We start from the raw sequence: 20,832 nt of genomic DNA on the forward strand, positions 1-20,832 counted from the left end.
CTTGATCACATGATAAACATTAAAATGAGCCATATTACTACATGCTTTTCAAGAGATGTGTACTGAAATGCATTTACAGAAGATTTCTGGGCATTCTGAAGCAAAAACTTTAGGTTGTGATTCCCTTATACACTATGTAAATGAGTATTTGCTTGAATACTGGAAAAAAAGGAGAGAAAGGTTTTATGTTTAACTGTGCAGTGGTTAATAGCATTTGTTACTGGCATTTAGTGTCTTTAGGCTTATAGGGCTTTATTTCCCAGCACTGCGGTCAGCTACGATTTGAACACTTAACGAACATTATTATTGTCTGACCTGACCAGTCACAGACTTTCAACAGTCCAGTGCCACTGATGTAAATTTGCACCAGAAGTATTTACCTTTCGTCAAAATTTCTTTCAAACATTTTGTGTGAGATATCTTACTGCGGAGCAAAATTGGCTGCTCTAGTAGCATTATTCTATTGGACAAAGTGGGCTTAAAAATGAATATAAGAACATTTCCATTTGTTTCCTTTCTTCTTTGTTAATTTGGAAATGAATGCTTTATTTTGAGAGAGTATGTTTTCTTAGCAAGAGAAATGTGACTAATCCCAGCATTCTTATTTCTTTTTGAATTTGTTTAATAAACTGGAAACTTGTAAAACAATTTATTCAAGATTATTTGTGAAGCTGCTATCTCAGTAAAAAGAGGAACATAGATTATAAATTCATGTCTGATCTGTGCTTCTTGCTGTGGTCAATCGCAGCATTTTTTAAAATTTGCGAATCTGTGATGGAGGGGTGGGAGAACAGTTGTTTTGGTACCGCACTTACTGATATTCCATGAATTTGATAAAACACTTTTGTAATTAAAAGGCTTTGTGCCTGGTATGACGATCTATGATGTCAACATGCAAACTACAGTTGAAGAGATGGAAGCAGAAAGGATATGCCGAGAAAGGATTCATATTAGTGTGGAATCTAAAATTGAAGGTGAAGGTGAGATGAACGAAGGAAATTGGAGAAGGAATTGCAATAATAGAAGATTTTGTGATTATTGGAAGAATGAAAGAAAGGAAATGCACAAAGGCCAGACTTTGGGAGCAGATAGGTAAGCGAGAAGGAGCAAATCTGGAGGCTGCAGGTGTAGTGGGTATGACGCAAAGAGATTTTATAGACTTGGAGCAGAAATTTCAATTCTATGCTATGGTAGATAAAGAATGAGAGCTGACGTGAAGGAGTAGTATGATTTAATATCAGGATGTGTGTTCCATGAATTATGGTGAAATTTGAGTAATAGGTGAGCAATGCTAAGTGGCGTGTTACAAAAATTCTGTCAAGAGAATACCGATGAGCTAGTTGTGCTGTTAAAATGTGAGGAATTTCAAACAGGCAGGTGAAGCATTTACTTGCATGATTTAGCAAAACAGTATATAATCTAGGTTTTGCCATCGCCTATTTAATCGTGGATATATTTGTTAGTTTAAAGTCTAGGAATTCAAATGATATAAACTATAACATTTGTGCTTTAAATTTACTGGATGTTTATTTTCTATTCAAATTGCTACAATATCTATGGAAACTGAGAAATCAAATTACCAATGACCCCCAAATAGAAATCAGTGAAACAAGATTTCACTTGTAGCTTAACAAGCAAATTGTGGTCAGTATAAACTTCACATTAATCGGGGCAGCAAAGATAAATCTCATGTTTTTACTGGGTACTCCCATTAACATTATATGGCACTAATTTCAGACACAGTCCTTCAAATTAGTGCACTTCCTCAGGTAAAATTTCAGCTTTCTTTCTGAGAGAATGTGTCTCCAATCCTCATTTGGATATCAACTGCAAGACAACTCATTATCCATGGGTGCAGACTGCCAAAATGGCACACTTCTGCAGAACCTGCTTGGCTGCATTTTGGAAGTCTTGTGGTGGATCCACGACATCATCAGTAGCTAAACCCTCAGTAGTAACTAATTGATGTGGTTAGTGCTGGTAAATCAGTTCATGCTAAATAACTGAAACAGTGATAACTATCTTGTCCTGAATTCTCAATCTCAGATGTATGTTTTATGTAATTTCATCTAACGTTACCCGCTCTGGCTGATCATCCTATCTCTCTCTCTGGTGTTGTTCATGTGGCCTCAACCAGCTTCACATTCAGTTCCAATTTTTGTTTTGCTTTTTATAGAAACTTGGAGGTCAGTTTCCATGTCAGTTTGGATCTGATCCAAAAGTGAAAATTTTTAAACCAGTGCACCAACGGAACATTCATCAAGTCATCTTTTTGTCCGGCAGCCTGTACACACAACTGGACTGGTTCTGCAAGCAGCAGATTTCGTTGTGAAAACTTTAACGGAATAAATTGCGAGTAAAGTTTTGATTAATTGACACATTTTTAGTAGAATAAAGCCAGATTAGGGTTAGATACACAGAGCTACTGAATCCTTTACAAAAATAATGTGCACAGATGAGTTTCATAATGGTAAGAATTTGAGTGCTGTAGGGGTTACAGTTTTGTGTGATGATTTTGTTGCATTACTTTCCAGTGAAACATTTGGGATTTTTTAATGTTTGAGACTCTGAAAATATGAATCGGTTTTCTTAACTGGAACCGGGGGCAGGATGGGGAGGTAACTACAATTTAAAATCAGCCTGAAGGGGTTGAACATTATATTGAGGCTGGCTGTTGTTTTGGTTAAGTAGTTAAGACTAATTGATATAATTTTGAGACATTTACATTCGCAAAGTTAACCTTTTTACAAAACATTGCGAACAATAAACAATTTTGTGCGATTAAAAGAACTATTCATGCAATGAATTAGTGAATTTAAGACACTTAGCTAAACAGGAAATGGTGTGATCTGACTATTTCTGTTCCTTTATTTTTACATGGTTTTTGAGGAACGTCCATGTTTGGGTAAACAATACTTTGTTTGAACCCATGATGTGTTTGGTTTTTGCTGCAGTGTAACAGGAAAAAAATGTACTAATGTAGGATATTTTGCGTTTTTTGCTAATGAATGTTAGCTGGAATTTAGCAAAGTATTATAGACTTGCATAATGCTGAGTGAGTCCCCACTGTTTGCAGTTTGTTTGAATTTCATAGTCTTAGGAGAAATCTATATTAATCCTCAATTCAATCCATACGTAACCAAAAACATTGTGCTGGTTATCTTATTGAGCCTGCATTTATTTTCCACTTCATTATGTGATGCGTAATTTAGTTCGTTAGAAAGTACAATTTTAATAGCAGAAAATCTAAGGAGTGGTAATGCAGATGTTTGACTCTGAGGAAAGATACATTTTGATGGCATTGAAATGTTACTTAAAAGTTAGCAGCATATATTTCTGTGTGAAAGATTGTTGTTTTTAGTGAAGCTTCAGCTTTGATTTTTAGTTGTACCAAAAATTCTTTACGGTTTTGTTTGTGTGTACAAACGAGTTTGCAAATAGCAATCTGAAATTGGGATTACATAATGTATTGAATTTTTAATCACTAATGAAATGAGCATTGTAAATGATTTTGATACATATTTATTTCTGAAGATATGAATAGCTTAAGGGGAAGAAAGGAAATTTATTGCAAATTTTATAACTAAAATTAGAAATATAAATTAGGATTTAATTTTATTGTCACATGTAGTGAAGTATAGGAATACGGAGTACAGTGAAAAGTATGCAGTACTGTTTTCCAGCACCATCTTGGTTACAGAAACCATAATTTAAAAAAGAAACAAAGCTAAAAAGCGGGAAAAAAAAACAGAACTTAGTCTATCTCAAAGGTCTCTGGAATGCTGTAGTCTTTAGCTGATACTGCCGCCTCTGATCACAAAGAGGAGGTTTGCTGCTGCTGCCTCTGCTGCTTCCGTCGCCTTCAGTTGACAGAAGGAGCTTCGAACTTGCTACCACATCATACTGCCACAAGGCGGCTGCCATTCCATGAACGGTCCACTCTTGCTGCTGATGATCTGCCACAAAAGGATTTAAAGAAAATGAGACTTCAGAGGGGCACAGACAGGCTAAGCAAGTGGGCAGTAACTTGGCAGATAGAATCTAGTCTGGGGAAATGTGGGGTAATGCACTTTGGCAGGAAGAATAGAAGAGATCAATATTATTTAAATAGAGCAAGACTGCAGAAAGCTTTGGAATAGGAGGATTTGAGAATTCTCATCCATAAATTACAAAAAACTAGCAGCTAAGTTCAGCAAACAATAGAGAAAGCAATAGAATATTGACCATTTGTCTTAAAGGAATGGAGCATAAAAGTAGGGAGAAGTTGCCAAAACAATACAAAATTCTTGTCAGACCACAGCAGGCTTACTGTGAATGGTTTTAGGGGCCCTATGTGAAGGATGAAATACTGGCACTGGAGGCAGTCCTCAGTTGATACCAGTATGGAGGAATTGTTTTATGAAGAAAGGTTGAGTAGGTTGGGCCTGTACTCAGAATTTAGAAGAATGAGATGAGATCTTATTTAAGGATTCTTGGAGGACTTGACAGGATAGATACGGAGAGGATGATTTCCCCTTGTGGAAGAGTCTAGAACCTAAAGGCATGATCTTAAAATAAGGGGATGCACATTTTAGACACAGATGAGGAGTAACTTCTTCTAAGGGTAACGAATCCCTGGAATTCATTATCATGGGCTGTTGAGACTGGGCCATTAAATATATTCAAGACTGACTAGATGTTTAATCCGTAAGGGAATCAAGGGATATAGGAAAAGGTAGCAAAATAGAGTTTAGGATTATCAGATTAGCCATGCTTTCATTGAATGGTAGAGAACATGTGCTTTTTGCTTTTCAACAAATTCATTTTAGATTAGCTGTGTACTTTGCAGCTGAGGGGGCAAGCAGACAGCTAAAGATACCTTCACAACCTTTGTCAAAGCCAGTGTGTGGTCACTTGGAATGGAATGTTAAAGTATGATCCAGGGTAGAAGGATTGACAATTTTCTCCTTTCCAGTTAAGCGGGTGATCTCCTATCCAGTGGTGCAATCTACTTGCCTTCTTGGGAAGTGTAAAAGCTAATGCCAAATAAGATTGGCATTTATTGTAGGGCTAACAATACAATGTAAATACATTTTATATTTAGTTGCTTCCTGTGTTAAAACAGGGGTCAAAGTAAATTTTTTTTTAGGCCTCTGAGATTTTGCTGAGTGCTACCTTTATATTTTGGGCTATTTTCATTTTCTGGGGCATCCTTTCTATGGTTTGATTTAGATGAGCCGACATGGTACGTAGTCTGGACCTGGTTCAGAATGAACCTCTAATTTTCCTCCTTTATTAGATAATGCAGTCACTTAACAACACTATCTTCTGTATTTTTATTTAGTGTTTTTTTTAGATAAGTTGGTGCATGTACCAAACTTTGCATATATCTGTATATTAAATATTTTAACTTGCTGGCTGTAATTAAGAGATTGTGTGGTTTTTTTTGTGCAAGACATACATTCACCAAGATGTATGGTTAAATACATCTGTTGTGTGAAAATAATGCAAAATTAATTCTGATTTTCCACAAATTTTGTCTAACTGGGAAAGATATCATTTGCAAGTAGCTTCCTAATCATCTATGTAAAATTGATTACATGTGAATATCGTCTAAGTAGACAATTTTAAGATTATCTGTTGTTTTGTATACTCTATTGCAAAAATTTTGTTTTAAAAAGACACTATATTCTATTGTGTCTAGTCATTTTGGGGGAAAAAAAACTCACAGGCTGTGCTCCCTGATTGCTTTGCATTTACAGAAAGTTGACTTGTGTGCCTTCTGCTGTCAGTATTATTATCGGCTATAAACTCCAAAAACATGGTCAGTGATGGATAAAGCTATATGATGCATAAAGATTGTTTATCCAGTTAGTAGATTGCCCTGCCCTCACAACTGATGCTTTGGCTCTGCTGCCTCTTAGCCACCGCCCCCACCCAAAAGAAAGACATGCTGGGTCAGCCCTGACCCCTGGTTGACGCAGCAACCTAGCCCTAAGTAAGTATTCACTGTATTGAATAGTTACTTGTGACCTTGTGAAACTCTGCTGTATGGTGACCTTTCATCTAGTGAAAGTTATTCTTCTAGTTCGCCCAATTGTGGTGTGCCTCTCTTTGCTTTAGTTACACATTCAATTAGAAATTTCTTCTGAGAACAAGAGAGAGATCTTGTGATTGGAGCTACAGCATTGAAGACACTATGAGATTGGAGGAGGAGGTTGTCGCAGAATCTATTTCATCCACATAATGGTGACTTTTATCGTACTGATCATCCTGCCTCCAACCCCCTATTTATTTTGAAGGCTATGCTTAGAATGCTTTCTAACTGATCATTATGATAGAATAACTTAATTTTAGGATTAAAGCTAGATCAAACATGTAACACATTTTTTATTTGTTTGTGAGTTGAGAGTGTTTCTGGCTAGGCCACCATTTATTGCTCATCTGTAATTGTGCAGAGTGCAGTTCAGCGTCAACCACATTGCTGTGGCCCTGGAAGCACACATAGGCCAGATCGGATGAGGATGGCAGTTCCCTTGCCCAAAGCGCATTAGTGAACCTGAGCTCACTAAACCCTAAAACTATAACAGGGACATATCTCTTCAAGTAAGTCAGTAGAGGAACATGCATGTTTACATTTCCAGCAAGTCTGAATAACTGACCTTTTTATGAGTATGTATTTAGAGTCTGTCAAACTTAGTTTAAACTAAGTGTCCAGCCTTATCTTTGCCACAGTGAATCTGAGAGAAGTGGTTACTTACTGCTATTGTTCACTCATTATGGTGCTTTTGAAGTTTCTGGCTTCAGTCTGAAATTATTGAAATGTTTGAGTTTATTTTAAACCTACAAAACATTGATTTATACAAAGTTGGCTGATTGTTGTACTAAATTGTTGCCAAAAATTTTTATTTTGCAGTCCAACAGTGCAACATTCGTTGCATGAATGGTGGGTCCTGTGCTGAGGATCACTGTATTTGTCAGAAAGGATATACTGGGACTCATTGTGGGCAGCGTAAGTAGTGTTACTAATGAATTATTTTGATCCTTAAAATAATTAATTTTTTAAACTTAAATATGCATCAATCACTGTTCACATTTCCACTACATTTATTTCTTTAATAAAAACAAAAAGGTTGTTGGGAGTACTGAGCAGCATCTGTGGGGAGAAACAATTAATGTTTCAGGTCAAGATGACTTTTCATCAGAACTGAAGGAAGATGGAGTGTAAGCTTTTTGAAAATAATGGATGGAACGAGGAGACAGGAAGAACAAATGAATAGCTTTTTGATAAGCTGAGTCGCAGGAGAGATTAAATATCAAAATAATTCCAGTTGGAAAGAACATAAGTGGGTATAGTATGGAACCAAACGTTCTGTCAAAATGGTTGTATAATAATCTTTTGAGTGTCAGATGAAAAAGAAATCAGACTAGACCAATCTAGCAAAACAACAAAAAGAAGAAAATGGAAGAAATAAAATGACAAGTTGGGGAATGTAAGAGTCCAGAAGCTGGAGAGTGCCAAATGTAAAATCAAGTTTAGTTATTGTTTTAATTTCAGATTTCCAACATCAATGTTTTAGCATTCACATTTATTTCCTATTTGAAGTAAGTTATCAGTCATCGTTTGTTGCAGGGAAGTTGTCAGGGAGAAGTCTTGAGTCCAGAGTTCAGTGGTAGCATTTGACCTTTAACCAGTGCTCTTTACCAGTGCAGTGTGCGAGGGGAATGGGAGGCAGCCCCAATCAAATATAGTCTATTTATACATTCTCGTATTACAATAGCCCATGCTACAGTTTATTAGATTACAAACACTAACAAGAACCATTACTGTTCAATAGGCAACATTGACTTATACCCCAGCTGTGATCGCATTATTATTAAATTACTATTAGAATTCTTATCTTGTGACTGCTCAAGCTAATGACCTAACATCATTGCTTCACAATGGCTAAGTTGATCTCACCATAGGTGACTGTTTGGTGTGTGGACTTTCTGTTCCTTCCTGTGAGCATGCTAATGTGACTGACACCTATGCTGCAGAATTAGCTTTCCTAAACTTATTTCTTGCCAACATGTTTATTTCCCTGTACCATGCTAAGCTATTAACCCTATTTCCCCATTAAACCTCCTCTTCAGTTTCCTCAAATATCCTTGGCCACACCCAAAATGGCCATTATTTGTGTGTGGTGTTTTCCCAATGCATGGAAGCAGCAACTGCTCCCCTCATATCAATCTCCTGTCCCTCCATCTCTTGAATGTCCTTTTAGTGGTGCAGATAAATGTAGATTCTACAATTGGAACTACAAATGGTAATACTACTGGTGATGTGATTGAAATCCACAGGTGTCCGTGAACATTAAGAACCCAGTTCCAAATCTTATCTTAAATCCTGGGTCATACAAAGCCTTATCCACACTATCAGGACAAGTCTTGATTTTGTTTGCTTCATAGATGAGTAATTATGTGATCCCATCTCCTCCTAGTGGTCCCTCAGCAATCATGCCACACTCTCCAATACCAGCTTCTTTCAAACATTCATTTTGTTCCTTTGTTTTATTTTACCATTAGCTATGACGGGTTCACTAAACCATCTGTGGTTAGGGGTGGTTTGTCTGCCAGGAGCAGAATTAATTCCCACTTGGCTCAGCAGCTATCTGAGAATACCGATTAATTTACCTGTTTGTCTAAATCCTTCACTATCACAGATAACACCTTTATCAGCTTCGGGATATTGATTGTATGGGGTTGTGGGCCCCAATTAAGGTCTACAGGTAATAGCCCACATTACTGTTTTTACAATAGCTAGGACCCATACAATCTGTGCAGAAGCAGGCCATTTGACTTGTTAAGTCCTCCGAAGAGCAACCCACCCAGATTCACTCCCTATGTTATCTCTGTAACCCTGTTTTTCCCATGGCTATTGCATTTAGCCTATACATCCCTGGACACACTATGGCCAATCCCTCTAACCTTCACATCTTTGGACAGTGGGAGGAAACTGGAGTATCTGGAGGCAACCCACACAGACATGGGGAGAATGTCTGTGTGGAGTTTGCACAGTCTCTGGAGGCTGGAATCAAGCTGAGTTTCCTGTGCTGTGAGGTAACAATGCTAACCACTGAGCCACCATGTTGCCCCAATTGCTCCCTGATTCCCTAACTGGCCCATTCTCCCTGCAGTGTAGCCACCCTTGCAATGTAGCATCTCCTTTTCTTCCTGTCCCTATCAAGGTGAGAAGGTTGCCATGTTATACATTGGGTTTCCACGTCAGTAGTCACACACAACTGTTCTAAAATGTCAATTTCCAGAATGATCCCTTCCTTATTCTGTCATACCCAGATCTGAATGAATTCTACAGCTGATCTGGTTTGCTTAGTCAAGCTTCTTTAGTTCTTGTAACTTTTGAGGTGGTGAGGGGTAAATCCATATTGGTGATCAGTTATAGATGTTGCTTTATCTGTTAATATCATACACTGCTGACCTGTAACACTCTTTCAATAAATATTCACTCATCACTGTTTTAAGGTCACTTTAGCCCAATTAAGGGTGCCCCTCCCTAATGTACTTGCTAGAATCCTTAAAATGCCTGTACCCATCTTAAGAGCATGAGCCAACTTGGGCCCTGTAAATTTTGCCATACGTTCTTAGGCACTTTGGTCCTATTAAGGGCGTGTAGATCATTGTTGGTGAGACTGACCCTCTACCAACACATCTGTTTTCTCCCAGTTAGGGGCCATTGTTATTGTTCCCTTTCAATGCAGACAATTTGTTCAATAACATTTGCCTCTGTGGGATACAAGGTTTTGATTTAACATCCTTTCTCTCCTGTTTATTCTTCTGCCTGTGTTTTCAATTGTTTTCTTTGTATAGCCTGCAGAGATGCTGTAGGCACAGGTCTTTCTGATTTGTAGGGTGGTGGGTCAGTCCACCCGTTGCCATCCTTAAGTGCCTATGCATACATTTTGTTACCCAGTTCTTCCCAGTCAAGATTGTTGATCCCATTGCAGTCCATCAATTTAGGTGGGTGCTAGGCACACCCCTGTTGCTGCCACCATCTGTCCTTTTGGCTGACAGCACTACATCTGAATCCTGCCACTCTCACTTGCTGCTGCTTTTTGTTAGTCATACTCCTGACAAAGACTGTCAGAGTAACAACTACCTTCTCGTATAATATTCTTTGTCCTGTCTCTGCGACCAGGCTTGTTGTTCTGATGTCAGGGCTTTCTGGCACCGACCCTTGCTTGACCATTTCAGTGATCAATTTCTGGTTATGATTAATTGACATCTCTATCCTGGAGCCCCCTTGCCTCCATATCACTTTTCCTGTATCTTTAGTTTTACAGTCCTTCAGCTTAGCATTCTCCAAATCTTCCTGACTGCCGGTACTGTTCTGTCAGTCCGTAGTTTTGCCCCCTACCAGAGTGCTTTTCAGTCTTGATTTAGTTGTCCTGCTTAGCGGGCTTCTCATCCTCCCTGGTGTGGGCTCTCTAATCCTCTATATCCTCTTCCCAGTCCTGCTATGGAGCTCTTTAACCACCCCTAGTCCAGATTACTCACCCGTTCTGTTTGTGCTTTTTGTAAGGTGAAGGAGATCCTAAATGAATTTTCAAAATTAAAAATGTTGTTTTTCAGCTATCTGTGAGAATGGCTGTTTGAACAGTGGAAGATGTGTTGCTCCCAATCGATGTGCCTGTACGTATGGATTTACAGGAGCACAGTGTGAACGAGGTAAGACAGTCTTGAGTGTAACTGACTCAGAACAAATTGTGAATTGCTTGAACTGATTCCTGCGATAATGGCCTTGGCTTATGAAGAAAGGTTGAGCCATTGCAAGTTCAAAAGATTGAAGTGATTTTGGTGAAATAAGATTCTGAGGGGCCTTGACAAGGGTGGATGCAGAAAGGATGCTTTTCCGTGTAGAAAAATCTAGTTTAATTGTCTATATCATCAAAAAATTTACATTAATGCTAAATGCTATGTTTTATTTGATTGTCATCTCTTATTTAATTTAGAATGCAAAGCTTAAGAATATCAGTTATTCTGCTTGTGGTGTTTTTGACATGTGAAACCCAAACTGTTACTCCATGCGATTCCTCAAGGAAGCAAGAGGTGCATACAGCCTGTAGAATTCAAGTCGGCCACATCTTATTTGTGGCTGCTTGTTCCTAATTATCTTGTGGCTTATCCGCTGTTTGTTCTTTCAGACTGCTTGATAAGCTGATTGTAGTGTTTAGAGTGGGCCACATTATTGCAGGCATGTGTCCCTTTTTGGGGGGAATAAAACACTTAGCAGATTTGGAAATATGTGCTGCTTAAATTGATTCTGTGATTCCACGCCTTGTTAAACCAGCCAAGGGAGTATCTTTAAGAATGTAGCTGAAAGGCTTTTTAACAAGTGTGATCATTTCTTGGAATTGCTCCCATAGCATTCATTGTTTCTGTCACTAATGGCACAGGATTTGCCACATCCTTCTTGGCAGACTGCAATATAGACAGTTAGTCATTCATGACAAAAAAAGTTTGGCCTATTCATTAATATTTCCTAGATCTTTCAGTTTGTTTTACATGGACATGCATGACTCATGGGTTACTTGACTTGGCCATCAGCAATATTTGTGTAGGCAATCTGAGGTTAGCATCCTTAGGCAGTGTGTCAGTGACCAGAAAATTGCTGGACTTCAAACCAGTTGGTGCATAACCGGTTTCCACTCCTGTTTATTTCTTATCAAATAGGCAGTGACTCGTCTTGTACCAGTGTCTCATGTTAGTATTTTTGATCCTTTTGTAACTTGTGTAGCATTCTTAATGTTAAACATTGGTAATCATGACAAAGTACTGTATGACCCCAAGCATCCAGGAGTGTTACTACTTCATTTATGGTGCTTGGAGGAAAAAGAAGGAATTGAATTCATATACATTGTTGCCTTTTTATCACCATTGAATAGCCAAAAACACTTTGCTAATTCAAGTACTTCTGAAAATTGTAGACATTGTTTTAATTTGGAGAATGAGGCAGCCAATTTGCACACTAACTCCAGTAAGTAGTGCTATGATAATGACCAGAATCTATTTTGTGTGATGTTGGTTTCAGAGAGAAATTATTGGACAGGAAATTGGTGATTTAAAATAATGAAATCAGATCTTTCTTAAACATGAAAGCGGGTTTTGGTTTAACATCTTACCTGAGAGGCCACAACTCAACAATGCAGTGCCTCCACAGGTACTGAACTGTGACGTCAGCGAAGTTTTCTTGTCTCAATTGTGTGGGGCATGAAATCACAACCTTCTGATTTTGAAGCATGATTTATACTAACTGCATTTACAGCAGTCTCTAAAGTTTATTCATAATGTTTTAGGAACAAATTAAAAGTAGTAGACCATTCAGTCCCTCAACCTCTTCCACCATTCGGCGACATCATGGCTGATCTCTGGCCTGACTCCATACACCTGCCTTTGGCTCCTATCCTTGATATTTATGCTAAACATAAATTTATCAATTTCAGATTTAAAGCTAACAACTGATCTAGCATCCACTGTTGGTTACGGAAGAGAGTTCCAAATATTTACTGCCCTTTCTGAATAGAAGTGTTCCCTAATTCTCAGTCTATAACTCAACCATTGAGTCATAGAGACATACAGCACAGAAACAGACTCTTTGGTCCAACTTGTCCATACAGATCAGATATCCAAAATCAATCCAGTCCCATTTGGCCCATACCTCTCTAAACCCTTCCTTTTTAAATGCCTTTTAAATATTGTAATTGCAGCAGCCTCCTCCACTTCCTCTGGCAGTTCATTCCACACATTCACGACCCCCTGTGTAGAAAACGTTGCCCCTTAGGCCCCTTTTAAATCTTGCCCCTCTCGCCTTAAACCTATGCCCTCTAGTTTTGGATTCGCTCCTTTGGAGAAAAGACTTTGATTATTAACCTTATCCATTTTCCTCATGATGTTTATAAACTTCTTTAAGGTCACCTCTTAGTCTCCAATCCCAGGGAAAACCGCTTCAGCCTATTCAGTGATAAAAGGAACTGCAGATGCTGGATAATCCGAGATAACAAGGTGTAGAGCTGGATGAACACAACAGGCCAAGCAGCATCCTAGGAGCAGAAAAACTGACATTTCGGCCCAAGCCCTCTAGCCCCGACAACATTCTTATAAATCTTTTATGAACCCTTTCAAGTTTAACAACCTCTTTCCTACAGCAAGGAGACCAGAATTGTATGCAGTATTCCAAAAATGGCCGAACCAATGTCCTGTACAGCCTTGACGTGACATGCCAACTCCCACACTCCATGCACTGACCAACAAAGGAAAGTGTACCAAATGCTGCCTTCACTACGCTATCTACATGGGACTTGACTTTCAAGGAACTGTGAACCTGCACTCCAAGGTCTCTTTGGTCAGCGACACTCTCCACAGCCTTACTGTTAAGTGTACAAGTCCTGCCCTGATTTTCTCAACCAAAATGCAGCACCTCAGATTTATTTAAATTAAACTCCATCTGCCACTCCTTGATCCTCCTGATCAAGGTCCCGTCGTACCCTCCGATAACCTCCTTCACTATCCACTATACTGTCTGTTTGGTGTTATTTGCCAACTTACTGACTAATCTTCTGTTTTTTCATCCACATCATTTGTATAAATGGCAAAAAAGCAGCGGACCTAGCACAGGTCCTTGCGGCACACTGCTGGTCACAGGTCTCCAGTCAGAAAAGCAACCCTCAACTCAATGTCAGTGTAAACAGAAGAAAAAAAAACCCAAGATCACCTGACACTACCCGCATCAGATGCTACTGGGACTGCGTTGGGTGAAACGTGGAGCGAAGCCCACTCTGTTGTTTCAAAACAGAACATAAAGATGTCTTGACTTCATTAGACAAAAATGAATACCTGTAAATCTAGGTGGGAGAAACATAAACAAACCAAAAAACAAAATGGCTCTCCTTTGACTCCACCCCCATCAACCTCTTTGCGCAGGGACTGCAAGGGTGCATAGTAAAAACAAACTCGAGCAAAATCAAAGAAAACATAAATAAACAAACAAACAACTAAATAAGTAAATCTCCACTGCTCCTTCCCCATCAACCACTCCTGGGACAGGGACAATATGTTTTAAAATCCAGGGGATGTTCCACTACTCATTTCAGATAAAGATTAAATTCCCCTCTTGTCGATCCCCATTCAAATGCATTGGATACAGGGACAGTAGGGGGCTAAAATAAAAGCCCTCTTTGCTTTTCCAAGGATTCCAAAATTGGAATAAAAAGAAAATAAAACACCCTCTTCCCTAGGCACCAAACAAAAAACAAACACAAACTCAAAAAGCAAAATGGAAACTTGTACTAAGAAAACAATGATCTAAACCAGAATATCATTATCCAGGTTGATAATGCACACCAGCCTCTGTGGCACCCAACAGCCTCAAAAGGCCTCAGTTGTGCCAGTTAGCACCACATGCTCCCTCTCCAGGGACATTTGTGTGCAGATGTAACTGTGAAAGAGGGACAGACTTTCAGGAATAGTGAGCCCCTCTTTGGCCTGTTGCCTGGAACTGTTAATAGCCATCATGCCGAAGCCTGGAAGCAAAACCATGACAAGGCTTGTGAACTTGTCTGCCCCTCCCTGCGCTGGGTGCCTGTTGATCAGAAATGTGGGGCTGAAGTGTGACTAAAATTTTGTCAGCCCCTTCAAAAAACTAAAGGGTCTGCAGGCGAATGCATTTGATGTGCAATTGGAAGGCCTTTTACTCCAGGCCACATGATGTGTATGTGGTCTAGCACACAGTAAGCCCACTTAGTTGCTGGTTGTACGGAGCTGCAGTGTGCAGTCCTCTTCACTCCAAGTGTCAGAAGGGAGGAACCTTTCTTAAGGGCCTAGAGTCGGGTTCTCCATGGCCTGAGGGCAAAAGATCACGTCAAGGTGCTGAAGTGGAGAGTGTGCAGAGTCAGCTGGTACAAATACAGCCTCCATGCTGTTCAAAAGGGCACTGGGAGTGTATCTCCGAGGCTGCCGAGATTGTGGGGTACACTGTCACGGGGAGGATCGCAGTGTAGACCCATGTTGAATTCTGGCAAACAGGGGTCTGTTCATCTAGAAGTCCACCGCATGCCTGAGCCACCTTGAGTACAGTTTCAGGGCCAAGTTCCTTGATTGTCAGGCTCCAGATGGCTCGGTTCATGAAATGGAGGTGGATCGTCACCGTTGCAGTCAACTATGTCAGCATTATCTAGCCCTCTCCTCTGCCTTTCAACATGTCCCCAAATCCGCTCAGCTCTAAATCTCAAGCTCTCTCCTCCCTTTGTCAGCACAAACCACGCTCAAGGAAAAACCTGTTCCGGAGCAGTGGCTCCCTGATGAGAGCTGGTGTGAGCCGACTGTATCCCAGACCCAAGATGGGCATTCCTGGAAGAAGACCTGTGGCCAGGTCCACTCCATGAACGGGAGCTGCGTGATGTCAGGGAAGCTACACAGCTGACGGAAGAATTGCACCATTTGGGTGCACCACCTTGGAGCAGGCTCGACAGAAAGGTATGACTGCAGGGTCTGAAGTCAGAATGTCACTACCTGGGTGCGAAGGCAGTACCACCTCCCTCAAGAAGAAGACTGAGAATTGCAGCAGCAACCCAGTTTTGCCTCTTATACCAGAAAAATTTGACATTCTTTTTCTGGATGTGGAGACAAAGCCAGGGGAAAGACCACAACTTGGCAGTTAACAGCTGTGTTATGACCAGTCCTGTCCAGTGTGGCTAGGTCAGCGGTCACCTTGGTTTCCAACTTTTGCCAGTATGCTTGCCCGGACTCCCCAGCAGGGCAAAGATGGACTTCCAGATACGGGAGGTGTGTGATACTTAATGGGAGTCCCTAGAGACGCTCCAGATTGGGGTCTGCCATGGACTGACCAGATATCCCGAACACTTGCTCCAGTTGATCTTTGTGCAGGATGCCACAGTGTAGATCTCCTGACACTCATGCATCCTCCGGAAGTCAGCTGGGTCCGTGGACATGAGGATCACATTGTCTGCATATGCCAAAAGAACTACGTCCAGCCTTGACCCAGGCAGAGCCAAACTTGAAAGCTGCTTACGCAAGGCGTGCAGGAATGGTTCCGTGCAGTGAGAATAAAGTTGGCCACACGGGCAGCCGTGATGCACTCCTCCCAAAGTGTAGGGGTGTGTCAACCTTCACTGGGCACTCTGGAGGCATACGAAAGTCTGATCTGGGTGACAAAGTACGTCCTGAATCTGAAAGCGTACAGATTCCTGAGCAGATGCTTGTGATCCACTCTGTTGAATGCCTTTTCTTGATGAAAGGAGAGAAAGGTGCTTGACAGGCCAGCCACCTGGGAATAATGGATCACATCCTGGACCAGGTGGCTGTTGTAGCGGATGCCGTGGATCTGTTTTCGGTAGCGTTCACCACCCCGCTTCCTTCTCCAGCCAGTGCAGAAGTGACAAAACAAGTCTCGGAACTGCATGCCTTGGTGCTGAATGCCCACACCAGATTGTGATTGGAAAGCGACACCTGCCACAGAGAGGCCTTCGGAATAAAGGAGGCATACGTTCTGGAAGTGTAGAGTCGGTCAATTCTGGGTGCTCTGACTCCAGGCCCCTCAAAGGTGAAGATGTGGAATTGGGATGCAGATTTTGGGATGGAGATATCTACCAAGTCAAAGGTCTTAACCAAGTCCATCAACTTCCCCACTGTTGCTGAGCTCTTCTGGGTTCCATCACGGTCCCACCCCTCAAGGGTGCAGTCCCCAAGAAGGATAAGTTCATCCTTACTGGAACTAAGAAGAGTAGACACTTCTTTGAAGAAGCATGTTTGCTCAGGTCCCATCCAAGGTGCATTTATGTTCACTAGATGAAGAACCACGCCTCCGAAATGAACTTTGAGTCGGAACGAATGACCTGGCACATGCTCTTGACCCTTAAGATCTCTGGCTGAAGAAAGAGGCCAACAAGATAGCCACCCTGCCAGAATTGGAGGCCAGGTGACTCGTGAAAACCCTTCCCGTCACTTGGGGAGCTGCATAGCCTTGGCTCCAGAAACGGGATAGGCCTCTTTCATGAGGCTTACTGCATACTTTTGTTCCCTGAGGAATGAGGTGATATGAAATTTGCACTGGGCCTTACTGCTGCTGTTGATGTCTTCATGGCAGCAGTATGTGCTGCTGCCACCAGCTGTTAAAACATTGAAACTAATTTATCAAGCCGCGGAGGGACTTTTTATTTCCCCTTCCACTCCCTGATGATGTTGCAAAGAAATCCCTGGCACCACCACCTTGCATTCTTGTCCATTCCCAGGGCCACTATGCTGGACAGACTATGACAAGTGGTAGAGAATTCCACCGGCCCTTAGCCAACTAAACTCTGCCTTGGCGACAAAGCATTGCTTGCAAAAAAAATCCTGGAGTTCCCCAATGAGGATGAAGGTGATCTTGCCCGCTAGCACCATGTCTTGCACTCATGACTGATGCCCAGTCCTCCTCCAGGTTGTCATCTCTAGCCTGTAAACCCTCACCGACATCAAGTGTGGTAGGTGGTTCGGGGTCACTGGCTGGGTACGTCCCACTCCCAGAGTAGGGGGATCCTTTGCAGTGACCACTAAGTCCAGACTTCGATAAAACATTGGCTAAAATGTCGGGCGCACTGGATCGCAGCGGTTTGAAAACCTGCTCCACTCCTGGTGCCGGGTCTCCCTCCATGTAAAAGGCTGTAGGGAGGGACTGAGAGAAACAATAACAGAAGTTGCTGGAAAAGCTTGACAGATCTGGCAGTATTTGTGAAACTAGTAAAGGAAAATAAGAGTCCCATTAGGCCTTGCCTGCCAGTCCAGTCACTTCAGGCAGCCATGTCCCAACCTGCCAACCAACCCACAGGCTAAAAACAATAGTTCCCTGGTGCTCAGAGGCAGTGGTTTCTCTGGCAACGAGTAGGCCTCAGTCACAACATATTATTTTCTCAAGAAGGGTCTAGGCCCGAAACGTCAGCTTCCCTGCTCTTCTGATGCTGCTTGACCTGCTCTACACCTTGTTATCCAAAAATAATGTCTCAGTGCAAGCATCCAGGCTTGAATCCTCTGGATGAAGAAGTCCAGGCTCCAGGAACAAGCCTCCTAGGCACTGGCTGAGCAGATGTGCAGGTCACTGTGCTTTTCAGGCAGCAGCAGCAAGTGCTAAGCTTGAGTCCTTCCAGGCATGCTGCAGTACCTGAGGTCCTGGCTTCAGGCCCTAGTCAGTGGCAGCTTCTCTCCTGTGAAGTAGCTGTTTAGTACAGCAGTCTACAACTCACTGAGGAGAAGTGCGGGCCACTAGGGTTCCAAAGACATTGGCAGCAGAGAATCCCAAGTTTGAGTCCTTCCATGTAGGCAGGAAGGCTGAGACACCCTGGGCCCCATTCTCTAGGCCTCAGCCAGATCTAGCTGCTCCCAGTCATAACAGGTGTTGCTGCTTCAGCCTCCCAAGTTCCAATTACAGTAGCAGCAGAATCACACTCCCAGTGCATGGCCCTCTACAGGGAAAGCAATCCTCCAGTACCTGTCTTTGTCTTCCACCTTCAGAACAATTTTGTATGCAAATGACATAGTTCTCCTTGTATTCCAAGTGATCTAACCTTGCTAACCAGTCTACCATCCTGAACCTTGTTGAACGAATGCTTTACTGAAATCCATACAGACCACATCAATTGCTCTGCCTTCATGAATCATATTTGTTACTACTTCAAAAAACTCAATTATGTTAGCGAGACATGATTTCCCATGCATAAAGCCATCTTAACTATCCCTAATCAGTCCTTGCCTTTCCAAATACATGCAAATCCTGTCCTTCAGAATCCTCTCCAAAAACTTGGAGAAGCCTGGTGGCATGAATGTTACCATTGCTACTTCACAGTGCCAGGGATCTGGGTTCACTTCCAGCCTGGGGCGACTGTGTGGAGTTTGCACAGTCTGTCCATTTCTGTGGTTTTTCTGTGGGTGCTCTGGGTTCCTCCTGTAGTTTAAAGATGTGCAGACTGGGTGAATTGGCCATGCTGAATTGCTCATTGTGTGCAGGGATATGCAAGCAAGGTGGATTAGTCGTGGGAAAAGCAGGGCTCCGAGGATAGGGTAGAGGGTTGGGATGGGATGGGATACTTTTCAGAGTCAGTGTGGACTTGATGGGTGAATTGGCCTGCTTTCACACTGTTAGGGACTCCATGATTCTATTCTAATTTGCCCACCAGTGATGTCAGGCTCAGTGGTCTAAAGTTCCCTGGCTTTTCCTTACCACCTTCCTTAAATAATGCCACCATGTCAGTCAGTCTCCAGACTTCTGGTACCTCACTTGCAGTTATCAATGATACAGGTATCTCAGTAAGTGGTGCAGCAATCACTTGCTTAGCTTCCAACAAAAGTTCATGGTAGACCTGATATGGTCACAGGGATGTATTCACCTTGATGTGTTTTAGGATGTCCAACATCACATCGTTTAGTGTGGACACTTTTCAAGATATGACTTGTTTGTTTGTTTGTTTTTTTTTAAAAAGTTCTCGAGCTTCCATAGCCTTCTGTACGGTAAATACTAATGCAAAATACTTATTTAGTATCTCACCCATCTCCTGTGTTTTCACATAAAGATAGCCTTGCTGATCTTTAAGGTGCCCAATTCTCTCCCTAGTTACTTTTTAGACCTTGATGTATTTGTAGAAACTCTTTGGATCATTCCTTAAAGTTTCTTGCCAAAGCTATTTCATGACCCTTTTCCCTCCTGATTTCCCTCTCAAATATACTCCTACAGCCCTTGCACTCCTCTAGAGATTCGGTCATTCCCTGCTGTATATACCTGATGCATTTCTCTCTTTCTTGAACCTCCATTTACCGTACAATCCCAATAAGGTGATCATCCCTTTCTTATTTCTCAATTCCACCGTAACTTCATGGATGTAATTGATGGAATATCATCCCTAAGTACAGCCATAGTATTATCCCTAATCAGAAGCACTGTTCCCCTTCCTCTCTAGTTTCCCTTTCTAACATCCCTAAAGCACCTATATGCTGGAACATTAAGACTTGGAGCTGCCTTGTCCAACGGCTGCAATTGGTGGTAGATAGGGGAGGAGTAGACCCAGTGTCTGGGAATGTGGTTGGGTGAGAAGGGGGAGACTTCACAAACACCACGTGAGGTGCAAATCATGGATAAGATCCTCTAAGTTCCGTGTTCAGTGCAGCCAAGTTTAAGGTTCCCACCATGGTAAGAGAACAGGGAGCTGATGGAGCTTCAGGGATGCCATCTTTATTGGGTCAAGTATCAGCAAAGTCTGTGCACAGCCAGTGGAAATAGTTTATCTTTGTCCACCCTGTCTTTGCCTATTAATACTTTGAAGCTTTTGACCAGATCATTCTTTAACCTTCTAAATTCGAGAGAAAACAAGCCTAGTTTGTATAGTTTTTTTTCTCAAACCTAACCCCTGAAACCCAGGTATCAATCCTGTAAACCTATGGTGTACTCCCTCCAAGGCCAGCATTTCCTCCTGAGGCGTGATGTCAAGATCTGCTTGCAGTGCTTCAAGAGGAGTCTAACCAGGCTTTTTATCATTTTCAAGTCATTTGGACTTGGAAAGTTAATTGTTTCTGAAACTGACTAAGTTGTTCTAGCACTAACCATTTTTAGTTTCATATTTCTAGCATCTTCAGTATTTTGTGTTTTGTTGAAGAGTTGTTTGTAATGTGGAATACTCATCTTCTAGAGGTGTCCTCTCTGGAGTGCCCCAGGCAATTGTGCAGGAACTTTACTTTTCTTGATGTACACAAACCATCTCCCCACCAAATCAACAGACTTGAACTATTGGCAGATAATTACATAATGTTCATCTG

General features: G+C 41.6%; 1 protein-coding gene across 1 annotated transcript in view; it reads left to right on the forward strand.

Moving 5' to 3' along the window:
* The window catches only part of LOC125446730 (fibrillin-1-like), a 570,259-nt gene that overhangs the window by 22,047 nt on the left and 527,380 nt on the right, over positions 1–20,832 (forward strand). The window contains exons 4-5 of the mRNA XM_048520489.2: positions 6,896–6,991; positions 10,612–10,707. Coding sequence (XP_048376446.1) covers positions 6,896–6,991; positions 10,612–10,707 — 192 coding nt within the window. The remainder of the gene's footprint in view (positions 1–6,895; positions 6,992–10,611; positions 10,708–20,832) is intronic.

This window comes from Stegostoma tigrinum, chromosome 36 (assembly GCF_030684315.1).
Source record: "Stegostoma tigrinum isolate sSteTig4 chromosome 36, sSteTig4.hap1, whole genome shotgun sequence".
NCBI classification, from domain to species: Eukaryota; Metazoa; Chordata; class Chondrichthyes; order Orectolobiformes; family Stegostomatidae; genus Stegostoma; species Stegostoma tigrinum.